General features: G+C 44.2%; 1 protein-coding gene across 1 annotated transcript in view; it reads right to left on the bottom strand.

Annotated features, from left to right (window-relative positions):
• The window catches only part of LOC110501001 (IQ motif and SEC7 domain-containing protein 3), a 195,664-nt gene that overhangs the window by 35,034 nt on the left and 148,508 nt on the right, over positions 1 to 12,122 (bottom strand). The window contains exons 9-11 of the mRNA XM_090200920.1: positions 8,614 to 8,739; positions 6,198 to 6,297; positions 649 to 807 (exon numbers count right to left, since the gene is read on the bottom strand). Coding sequence (XP_090057046.1) covers positions 649 to 807; positions 6,198 to 6,297; positions 8,614 to 8,739 — 385 coding nt within the window. The remainder of the gene's footprint in view (positions 1 to 648; positions 808 to 6,197; positions 6,298 to 8,613; positions 8,740 to 12,122) is intronic.

Below are 12,122 nucleotides of genomic sequence, written 5' to 3' on the forward strand. Positions count from 1 at the left end.
CATGCACACACACTCAGGCAGACATGCACACACACACTCAGGCAGACATGCACACACACTCAGGCAGACATGCACACACACTCAGGCAAACACATACACACAGACACACACGCACAGTCCCCTAGGCAGAATAGAAACACAACCGTTCCCTGACTCTTGTTTTTCAGAAACGCATCAGAACAGAGTGTATGATCTCAGTATTGGGAGCATAAATAATTGTATCTTTGGTGTAGTCATTGATGTTAGAGATACAATCATGTAATTTGTATGGGTGCTAGGAGGAATATGAGCATGAACACAGTTTGGTTATGTAATGACATCAACGTATACAAAGACATGCTCACACAGACACATGCATGTAGACACAGACACATGCACACGTAGACAGACAGATAGACTGTTGACATCTTCCTCTCCCCATTGTTAGCACTTATGTAAATAATCCTGCGGCACCCTGATTCCATTTTAGTTTTCTCCTTTTTGAGAAATGAAAGAGAATCTCTGTGCGGATGGAGGGATGGATGATTCATACATTATTTTGCATGAGCTGTTTCTTTTTCCCCCTTTCCCTCTTCACCTGAGTTTGGAGCAACGGAGCACACACACACATACACACACACACACACACACCTCATCCACAGTACTCACATTCAATGCGTATCTGTTCCATCTCTGACACCTCAGCAATGGACTCCTTCAGATCTTCTAGAAACTTGAGCAGCTCCTCGGCGCTCTGAGCACAGAAGTTGAGCACCTGCTTCTTGTCTGAGCCGAAGGGTGAGATGATGGTGATGCCATGGGGGTAGTCTGAGGAGGAGGAGAGATGAGAAGGAGATCACTTTTTTTTTTACATAATAGTGTTGGCTAATAAGAAGGATGAAAGGATATCGCCAAATGTCTTCCTCATATCGATATCCAATGATATTGGTGCCCACCACTAATAGTTACAGTACATATTGCAATAGACCCAGATTGGCTAAAGGCATTTGTACCAAAACGTTGGTCAAATAGATCCATGAACTAGTTTGTGGAGTATTCAGGGATGTAACTGTACTGGAGTTTCTTTTCACAATAACAAGTATTATGGTTTCAATCACTAAACAGAGATGAGTTCCCCCAAAGCAAAATAAAGGCTTGATCCATCACAGCCAGGTAACTAAAGAATGAACAATTTTCTCACATCTTCAACTGACACAGTAGCAACAAAAAATATCAGAATGCTTTTTTCTCCTTCCCCAAAGAAGGGAATGAGGCAAAAGAGCCAATAAATTCATTGGGGAAATTAGATTAGTCGCGACTGTTTTCTGTTTTCATTTCTCACTATCCGTGCTCCGGCGCGCCTCGCTCTCCCCTTCGCTCTTTTAAATGGCACTTTGACGATGGAGGCACTGCATCTTTCATGCCCGAGGCGTGAAGAAAAGAATATCCCTGTATGATAGATTTCATATGAAAATATCACCTGCCTGGCTGAATGCAGAGTGGTGGGAGGATCAGGAGGAGAAACTAGATAGGGGGCCACATCCAAACTCCCCTTTTTCCAATAACCCCACGCGACCGGGTCTGATTCCATTATCAAAACACACATTTCTTCTCCCTGCCAAATCCCCGTGACTATAACTCAACCCTTCTGGGCTGGCTGGCTTTCAATTGCACAACCTGTTAGGTTTTGATGCTGATACATTCCATACAAATATGTTGGTTTGACAGTTACTGTATGCATGTATGTAAAAATGTGCTTAACAAGTCACATAATAAATTGCATGGACTCAATAATAGTGTACAATAATAGTGTTTAACGTGATTTTTGAATGACTCAGCTGAGCAGTGAATTTTAAACACAGATTCAACCACAAAGATCAGGAAGGGTTTCCAATGGCTCGCAAAGAAGGGGACCTATTGAAGTTTTTAATTACACTTTAGGTGGTGTATTAATACACCCAGTTACTACAAAGATACAGGCGTCCTTCCTAACTCAGATGTCGGAGTGGAAGGAAACCATTCAGAGGCCAATGGTGACTTTAAAACAGTTACCTCCAAAATACTAACCTAAATAACAGAGTGAAAAGAAGGAAGCCTGTACAGAATAAAAATATTGAAAAACATGCATCCTGTTTGCAATAAGGCAATAAAGTAAAACTGCAAAAAAAATGTGACAAATAACTGTACTTTATGTCCGTTATATTTGCTGCAAATCCGACACATCACTGAGTACCTCTTCACATTTTCAAGCATGGTGGTGTCTGCATCATGTTATGGGTATGCTTGTCATCGGCAAGGGAGTTTTTTTTATATAGAAAGAGAAACGGAATAGAGCTAAGCACAGGCAAAATCCTAGACCTGGTTCAGTCTGATTTCTAATAGACACTGGGAGACAAATCCACCTTTCAGCAGGACAGTAACCTGAAACTCAAGGCCAAATATACACTGGAGTTGCTTAACATCGCAATATTGAATGTTCCTGAGTGGCCTAGTTACAGTATTGACTTAAACCGTCTTGAAAATCTATGGCAAGACCTGAAAATGGTTGTCTAGCGATGATCAACAACCAATTTGACATCGCTCGAAGCATTTTGAAAAGTATAATGGGCAAATTTTGTGCAATGCAGGTGTGCAGAACTCATAGACTTACCCAGAAGGTCTCACAGCTGTAAACGCTGCCAAAGGGGATTCTAACATGCATTGACTCATGGTTGTGAATAATTATGTAAATTAGATGTTTTTGTATATCATTTTCTATACATTTGCAAAAATGTCTAAAAACATGTTTTCACTTTATCAATATGGGGTATTGTGTGTCGATGGATGGATGCTGTAACACAACAAAATGTGGAATAAGTCAAGGGGTATGAATACTTTCTGAAGGTACATGTATGTATGTGACCCATGTGAGAATCAAACCCATAACCTTGGGGTTGGCTACGTAATATGTTAGTTTAGTAGAGTCTTTTTATCCAAATAAATGGAGTTATGTATGATGTGCTTAAATCAAGGCTAACACAATGTATTCTGGGTAATCTATGTGACTGGGGTTGCTAGCACCATTTATCTGCTTCATTCCCTTTTGCTGTTTTCACTACATTCTCCCTCTCTCTCCCTCCCACCGTTTATATCCCTCCTCTCTTTGCTGCTGTCCTATTCTATGATAGTGGTGTAAATGTCTCAAAAAGGGATGTACTTTGAAGGATCTACTTGCAGATCAAGATAACATATTTCTGCACGGCTTACTGCTTGTTTCACTTTGAGTTGCCATGGCAACATCGGTTAAGAAAAAGTTTTCTTCCCTCACTCTGTCTCATTCTCCCAGTCTCTCTCTCTCCCAGTCTCTCTCTCTCTCCCAGTCTCTCTCTCATTCTCCCAGTCTCGCTCTCTCTCCCAGTCTCTCTCTCTCCGTCTCTCTCTCTCTCTCTCCCAGTCTCTCTCTCTCTCCCAGTCTCTCTCTCTCTCCCAGTCTCTCTCTCTCTCCCAGTCTCTCTCTCTCCCAGTCTCTCTCTCTCTCTCTCTTTCAGTCTCTCTCTCTCTCTCTCTCCCAGTCTCTCTCTCTCTCTCCCAGTTTCTCTCTCTCTCTCTCTCTCCCAATTTCTCTCTCTCTCCCAGTCGCTCCCAGTCGCTCTCTCTCCCAGTCTCTCTCTCTCTCTCCCAGTCTCTCTCTCTTTCTCTCCCAGTCTCTCTCTCTCTCCCAGTCTCTCTCTCTCTCCCAGTCGGTCCCAGTCTCGCTCTCTCTCTCTCCCAGTCTCTCTCTCCCAGTCTCTCTCTCTCTCCGTCTCTCTCTCTCTCTCTCTCTCTCCCAGTCTCTCTCTCTCTCTCCCAGTCTCTCTCTCTCTCTCCCAGTCTTTCTCTCTCTCACAGTCTCTCTCTCTCTCTCTCCCCAGTTTCCCTCTCTCTCTCCCAGTCTCTCTCTCTCTCTCCCAGTCTCTCTCTCTCTCTCTCCCAGTCTCTCTCTTTCTCCCAGTCGGTCCCAGTCTCGCTCTCTCTCCCAGTCTCTCTCTCTCCCAGTCTCGCTCTCTCTCCCAGTCTCTCTCTCATTCTCCCAGTCTCGCTCTCTCTCCCAGTCTCTCTCTCTCTCCCAGTCTCTCTCTCTCTCCGTCTCTCTCTCTCTCTCTCCCAGTCTCTCTCTCTCTCCCAGTCTCTCTCTCTCTCCCAGTCTCGCTCTCTCTCCCAGTCTCTCTCTCTCCCAGTCTCTCTCTCTCTCTCTCCCAGTCTCTCTCTTTCTCCCAGTCGGTCCCAGTCTCGCTCTGTCTCCCAGTCTCTCTCTCTCTCTCTCTCTCCCAGTCTCGCTCTCTCTCCCAGTCTCTCTCTCTCCCAGTCTCGCTCTCTCTCCCAGTCTCTCTCTCATTCTCCCAGTCTCGCTCTCTCTCCCAGTCTCTCTCTCTCTCCCAGTCTCTCTCTCTCTCCCAGTCTCTCTCTCTCTCTCTCCCAGTCTCTCTCTCTCTCCCAATTTCTCTCTCTCTCCCAGTCGCTCCCAGTCGCTCTCTCTCCCAGTCTCTCTCTCTCTCTCCCAGTCTCTCTCTCTTTCTCTCCCAGTCTCTCTCTCTCTCCCACTCGGTCCCAGTCTCGCTCTCTCTCTCTCCCAGTCTCTCTCTCCCAGTCTCTCTCTCTCTCCGTCTCTCTCTCTCTCTCTCCCAGTCTCGCTCTCTCTCCCAGTCTCTCTCTCTCTCTCCCAGTCTCTCTCTCTCTCTCCCAGTCTTTCTCTCTCTCACAGTCTCTCTCTCTCTCTCTCCCAGTCTCTCTCTCCCAGTCTCTCTCTCTCTCCGTCTCTCTCTCTCTCTCCCAGTCTCGCTCTCTCTCCCAGTCTCGCTCTCTCTCCCAGTCTCTCTCTCTCTCTCCCAGTCTCTCTCTCTCTCTCCCAGTCTCTCTCTCTCTCTCTCCCCAGTTTCTCTCTCTCTCCCAGTCTCTCTCTCTCTCTCCCAGTCTCTCTCTCTCTCCCAGTCTCTCTCTCTCTCCCAGTCGGTCCCAGTCTCGCTCTGTCTCCCAGTCTCTCTCTCTCTCTCCCAGTCTCGTTCTCTCTCCCAGTCTCTCTCTCTCTCCCAGTCTCGCTCTCTCTCCCAGTCTCTCTCTCTCCCAGTCTCTCTCTCTCCCAGTCTCTCTCTCTCTCCCAGTCTCTCTCTCTCCCAGTCTCTCTCTCTCTCCCAGTCTCTCTCTCTCTCCCAGTCTCTCTCTCTCTCCCAGTCTCTCTCTCTCTCTCTCTGTCTCTCTCTCTCTCCTAGTCTCTCTCTCCCAGTTTCTCTCTCTCTCTCTCTCCCAATTTCTCTCTCTCTCCCAGTCGCTCCCAGTCGCTCTCTCTCCCAGTCTCTCTCTCTCTCTCTCTCCCAGTCTCTCTCTCTTTCTCTCCCAGTCTCTCTCTCTCTCCCAGTCTCTCTCTCTCTCCCACTCGGTCCCAGTCTCGCTCTCTCTCTCTCCCAGTCTCTCTCTCCCAGTCTCTCTCTCTCTCCGTCTCTCTCTCTCTCTCTCCCAGTCTCGCTCTCTCTCCCAGTCTCTCTCTCTCTCTCCCAGTCTCTCTCTCTCTCTCCCAGTCTTTCTCTCTCTCACAGTCTCTCTCTCTCTCTCTCCCAGTCTCTCTCTCCCAGTCTCTCTCTCTCTCCGTCTCTCTCTCTCTCTCTCCCAGTCTCGCTCTCTCTCCCAGTCTCTCTCTCTCTCTCCCAGTCTCTCTCTCTCTCTCCCAGTCTCTCTCTCTCTCTCTCCCCAGTTTCTCTCTCTCTCCCAGTCTCTCTCTCTCTCTCCCAGTCTCTCTCTCTCTCTCTCCCAGTCTCTCTCTCTCTCCCAGTCGGTCCCAGTCTCGCTCTGTCTCCCAGTCTCTCTCTCTCTCTCCCAGTCTCGCTCTCTCTCCCAGTCTCTCTCTCTCTCCCAGTCTCGCTCTCTCTCCCAGTCTCTCTCTCTCCCAGTCTCTCTCTCTCCCAGTCTCTCTCTCTCTCCCAGTCTCTCTCTCTCCCAGTCTCTCTCTCTCTCCCAGTCTCTCTCTCTCTCCCAGTCTCTCTCTCTCTCCCAGTCTCTCTCTCTCTCTCTCTGTCTCTCTCTCTCTCCTAGTCTCTCTCTCTCCCAGTCTCTCTCTCTCTCCCAGTCTCTCTCTCTCTCCCAGTCTCTCTCTCTCTCTCTGTCTCCCTCTCTCTCCTAGTCTCTCTCTCTCCCAGTCTCTCTCTCTCTCCCAGTCTCTCTCTCTCTCCCAGTCTCTCTCTGTCTCTGTCTGGTGTTAGGTGACTTACACTCGTTCTCAAACAGTGTGAAGTGCATGCCCAGGAGGCCCAGGGCTTTACAGAAGGTGTAGGCTGCTGAACTCTTCTTCTTCGGACACAGCTTCAGGATCTGAGGGTAAAAAGACACTAGGTGAGACAACCACATATCACACTCGTAGTAAGTGCATTTTTCCTCAATAAAGGAAAGACGGAGATGTCAATCAGAACATCAAAATAAGAACCTATTCAGGATGTCTTCTGTTCCCCTTTAAAAACATATTAGTGTGGTTTTATGGACACAGATCAATCCTAATCCTGGACTTAAAAGGCTTTTTCAATTGAGATTCTGCATTGAGCTTGCTTTTTATTCCAGGACTAACTGTGACTGGAAAGCAGCCCTAAAGAGCATAACAAACATAGGTAGCTTAGAGGTTAGAGAAGTCGCCTAAAGAATGTGGGCACGCCCCATCCATCACCCTTGTGCCCTTGAGCAAGACACTTATCCTCTTATCCTGTTGTGGGAGCAGAGTAAACCGTGTTTCCATTGTAACAGATGGGCAGCAATTATTATTCTCTTCTATTATTGTCAAAGCCTTTCTCTTCAATCTCAGTCAGCACTGCAGGTGTTATTGTCAGCTTAGGGTTGGGTTTAGGTGATGGTTGGGGTAAGGTTTTAAGCCTTGCTTTCAACAGGCTTTGAAATTTGCTTCACATTGGTGTTTCCTGTTCAAGGCACTGGAGAAAAAGCCATTCAAGTCTCAATGTGACCTCCGTGTTAAAATAAAGAATAAAAAATCCATCATCGGTCAGAGAGGATCAACACAGCATATTCATATCATCCTACTAATAACCTGCAGATAGACAATTTACACAGTATAGCTTTCTCTCTGTGACAAATCCTGTTTCCAGTGAATGTGACATAACAGCACTGCAACTTTTTATATTTTTTCAAGGATGTGTTTGTGAGTGTGTGGGGGAAAACAGCTATGCCTTATGGGTAGAGATATAATGAGGGAAATAATGAGAGAGCGAGAGAGAGCGAGAGAGAGAGAGAGAGAGAGAGAGAGCGAGAGAGAGTGAGAGAGAGCGAGAGAGAGAGAGCGAGAGAGAGCGAGAGAGAGCGAGAGCGAGAGAGAAAGCGAGCGAGAGAGAGAGAGAGCGAGAGAGAGAGAGAGAGAGAGAGAGAGCGGGGAGCTCTCATACAGTATAGAAACACCACAGATAGAGAAAGATGAGAGTATCTCCTCAGTGCTGATACTGCAGGGCCTTTTTGGTAAGCCGCCATATTAAACCCATACATCACCGTGACACATCCACCGCTGCAGACAAGAGTGTTGGAACCTCAAGAATGATGATTAACTCGTAAAGAAGAACACCCTGACAATTCATTTCACACAGTAAAATAAATATGAAAATTGCAAACTTATCACAGACCCTACCCTCTGAGCAGTCGTGAGAAACAAGGTCTCGCAGGAACCCGCCCTCTTAATTACGTGTAATTGCGTAAACCTCGAGAGTGCGTCCTCATTTTTTTTCACGCTTACAAAATGAGGTTCAGCGATTGAAGTAATTATGACATTCTCTTTGTGCCGAATCAACAGTTTTCCGCCAAGACGTCGCAAGAGGATTTTTGTCTGGCCCGGCAAAGAATAAGCATTTTCAAAACTCCCCTCCTCCCTTCGGGGCACAATTACTTTTCGACGGCAGCGCAGGCAGCAGAGAGACACTTTCATTTTTATTTTCTCTCCTCCAGTTTTTGTTCGAGACAGATTAAGATGAGAACCAGTGGAATTATGGGAGTAGTTTAATACTTCACATAGATAACATTTGGAGTTGCCCTAATGGTTTTATTAACTATAACAGACATTTAATCTATGATTAACTCCGAGGCCCATTCGATGTGACTTTGACCAAATGAATGACTGAAGCTTGGACTTCATTACTGACCCCGGTAGTTATTTTCTTTCTCTAGGCTTGAGTGTATAAGTTCACTGCGGACTCCGTTTAACCTACTGTACCATCTATTATTTAAGAAATGAGTCATGAAACAAAATAGAAACTAGGGACGTAGTCATCAGAAAATGGTTCCCTGTGAGAGACTTCCTGGGAATTACATGCCTTGAATATGTGTGGCAGGAAATACAAGCTGCTTTATATGACTGTGACCACACTTCACGAGTCAACTACAACCAAGTTGATAGTGAGTTCATCTCTGTATAGTTTGGAAATGTTACTACTTTAGGTCAGGTGACACCACACTTCCCAAAAGCAATTGTGGCGCAAATCAATTAAATCCAAACACGTAGACATTTGCAGTACTACAATCCCATAACAATGTCCCCCTATAATCCTCAGAGGGGTGTAGTAAGTTGATCATCCCTTCTGAAGACAATACTATATTTCCCACAATCCTTTGCAGAGTCAGTCCGGTGTCAGGGAGTCTTACCACGATAAGGTCATTGAAGAGGAAGACTTCTCTCTGGTGGGCTGCCTGTTTCTGGGCCTTGTTGACGTCCGTCACCTCAAACAGACGGCTACAGCACACCAATCTTCTGTGGGGAACAGACAGAACCTACAGAGAAATAGAGAGCGAGAGATTGATTTTAGAACAAACTTTATTGGTACAATCCAACGTATTTACATAGCTAATTCAACGCCAATTCAAAAATACAATACTCTGAAGAGAGAGAGAAAGAGAGAGAGATAAAAACTTGTTTTGCAGAAAAAGTTTAAGGAAAAGTGGTGATATCACTCCACCTTTTTTCATTGGCGTCTTCCAAGATCTCACAGATGCACAATGATGCGCTACCTTGTTCTACTGTAGGCTGCAACAGAATTACACCGCTGAGCTATCACTCTCCTGTCAATAACTGCCTCCCTAAATCCAATGGATTCTGCTACATAAGGTGTTATTGATGAATTCTGCTCAGGCACAGATTGGACGGTTATGCCCGTTAAAAATGACCACGAAGCCTGCTTCTTAGAACGCTTCACATTTTCAGAGATGAAAGATAGGAGAGAATGGACAGAGGGAGAACAGAAAGGAGGGATAAACTGATGCCGTTGGCGAGCCAAAGCAGGGGGAGAGAGAGAGGGGGAGCGAGAGAGAGACAAAAAGAGAGAGAGAAAGAGGGAGAGAGAGAAAGAAAGAGAGAGAGAGAGAGATGCAAGGTGGAAAGCGAGTGTTGTTGATTAAAGGTGTCTTGGCCATGGCCCATCGATCTCTCTGTACTCCATTGACACCCTTAAAGAGAGGCTCTGATCTTTTAGCCTGCAAGGGGTTTTCTAAAGTACACTAAACCTCACAGACAAGTTCAAGTTTTTCCTCTTTTTCCCTCTTCGTCTCACACTTGGCTATAGTTACCTCTTCCCCCTCTCATTCTCTTTCTCCCCCTCTCTTGCTCTCTCGTTCTCTTTTCTCTTATAGTGGAAGAAAAAAAACTAGCAACACAATAAATAGAGAGTGATGAACTGAAACGGTGAGTGACTTTTTGGGCGAACTGACCAAATTCACGTAGAAATGTGAGTTGTAGATCTGTCCCTCTCATTGAAAGCAAGTATAAGAGGTAGATCTGTTTTATGTGCGCTATTTCTATGCTTCCCGTTCTTAAGTGTAATTTCTGGCTCTTTTATTTGAGGTTTTGTACACCAGCTTCAAACAGCTGAACATACTACAGTTTTGGTTATGGGAAATATATTTCACAGCAGTTTAGATGGTACAATGATTCCCTACACTACACATTATTATTCCTTCACATAAACAGAAATTAGGCAAACTATTAGAATTTTAGCAACCAGGAAATGGGGGAGCAATGTATGCATGGTACATATTTAAAGGTGCAATCTATAACTAAAATGTTTGGTCAAAAGTGTTGAACTTGTTTGGATATTCAGTTAACTGCCAAAATAAAGGAAACACTTGACTAAATGAGGGGTATAAAGTATATTGAAAGCAGGTGCTTCCACAGAGGTGTGGTTCCTGAGTTAATTAAGCAATTAACATCCCATCATGCTTAGGGTCATGTATAAAAATGCTAGGCAGGCCATTATTTTGGTACCATGGCTACACCCCATAGGATGACAATGCCGCCATCCACAGGGTACGAGTGGTCACTCAATTGTTTGTTGAGCATGTAAACCATATGCCCTTGCTGTCTCAGTGACCAGATCTCAACCTAATTGAACACTTATGGGAGATTCTAGAGCGGTGCCTGAGACAGCTTTTTCCACCATCAACAAAACACTAAATGATGGAATTTCTTGTGCAAGAATAGTGTCGCATCCCTCCAATAGAGTTCCAGACACTTGTAGAATCTATGCCAAGGTACATTGAAGCTGTTCTGGCCTGTGGTGCCCAACACCTTGTTGTGTTACAGCCTGAATTAAACATTTATAAAAATTGATTATATATATATATATAATTCTCACCCATCTACACACAATACCCCATAATGACAAAGTGAAAACAAATTTATTAAAAAACGAAATATAGAAATATCTTACAAACATAAGTATTCACACCCCCGAGTCAATATTTTGAAGAAGCACCTTTGGCAGCGATTACAGCTGTGACTCTATCTGGGTAAGTCTCTAAGAGCTTTTCACACATGGATTGTGTAACATTGGCCCATTATTCTTCTCAAAATTCTTTAAGCTCTGTCAAATTGGTTGTTGATCATTACTTGACAAGAATTTTCAGGTCTTGCCATGGATTTTCAAGTAGATTTAAGTCAAAACTGTAACGCGGCCACTCAGGAACATTCACTGTCTTCTAAGCAACTTCAGTGTAGATTTGACCTTGTGTTTTAGGTTATTGTCCTGCTGAAAGGTGAATTCCTCTCCTAGTGTCTGGTGGAAAGCAGACTGAACCAGGTTTTGACGGTGATTAATTCCATTCCGTTTCTTTTTTATCCTGAAAAACTCTCCAGTCCTTGAAGATTAAAAGAATACCCATAACATGATGCAGCCACCACTATGCTTGAAAATATGGAGAGTGGTACTCAGTAATGTGTTGTATTGGATTTGCCCCAAACATAACACTTTGAATTCAAGTTCATTGCTTTACCAATTTTTTTGCAGTATTACTTTAGTGCCTTGTTGCAAACAGGATGCATGTTTTGGAATATTTGTATTCTGTACAGACTTCCTTCTTTTCACTCTGTCAATTAGGTTAGTATTGTGGAGTAACTACAATGTGGTTTTGTCCGGCAACTGAGTTATGAAGGACGCCTGTATCTTTGTAGTTACTGGGTGTATTGATACACCATCCAAAGTGTAATTAATAACTTCACCATGCTCAAAGGGATATTCAATGTTTGCTTTTTATTTTATTTGTACCCATCTACCAATAGGTCTCCTTCTTTACGAGGCATTGGAAAACCTCCGTGGTCTTTGTGGTTGAATCTGTGTTTGAAATTCACTGCTCAACTGAGGGAACTTACAGATACTTGTATGTGTGGGGTACAGAGATGAGGTACTCATTCCAAAATCATGTTAAACACTATTATTGCACACAGAGTGATTTCATGCAGCTTATTATGTGACTTGTTAGGCACATTTTTACTCCTGAACATATTTAGGCTTACATTAACAAATGGGGTTGAATACTTACATTGTTTCATTTTTAATTAATAATACAAACTTAATTCCACTTTGACATTATGGGGTATTGTGTGTAGGCCAGTGACAAAACATCTCACGTTAATCCATCTTAAAGTCAGGCTGTAACGACAACATGTGGAAAAAGTCAAGGCGTGTGAATACTGTAAGGCACTGTATTTACAATTAAAATGAATATTATTCATCAAATTTACAGACTGACTCCCAGAGGGGCAGATTTAAGGCTCTAGCTCCTAGTATAGAGACACTCATTGGAGTTATAAGGGTTATGCTAGGTCTCTTCACAAAATAATAATAACTGTGTATCCCCTCAGGAGTACATGAGAATTAACTGGA

This window comes from Oncorhynchus mykiss, chromosome 15 (assembly GCF_057628025.1).
Source record: "Oncorhynchus mykiss isolate SJ-2025 chromosome 15, ASM5762802v1, whole genome shotgun sequence".
Taxonomy (NCBI): domain Eukaryota; kingdom Metazoa; phylum Chordata; class Actinopteri; order Salmoniformes; family Salmonidae; genus Oncorhynchus; species Oncorhynchus mykiss.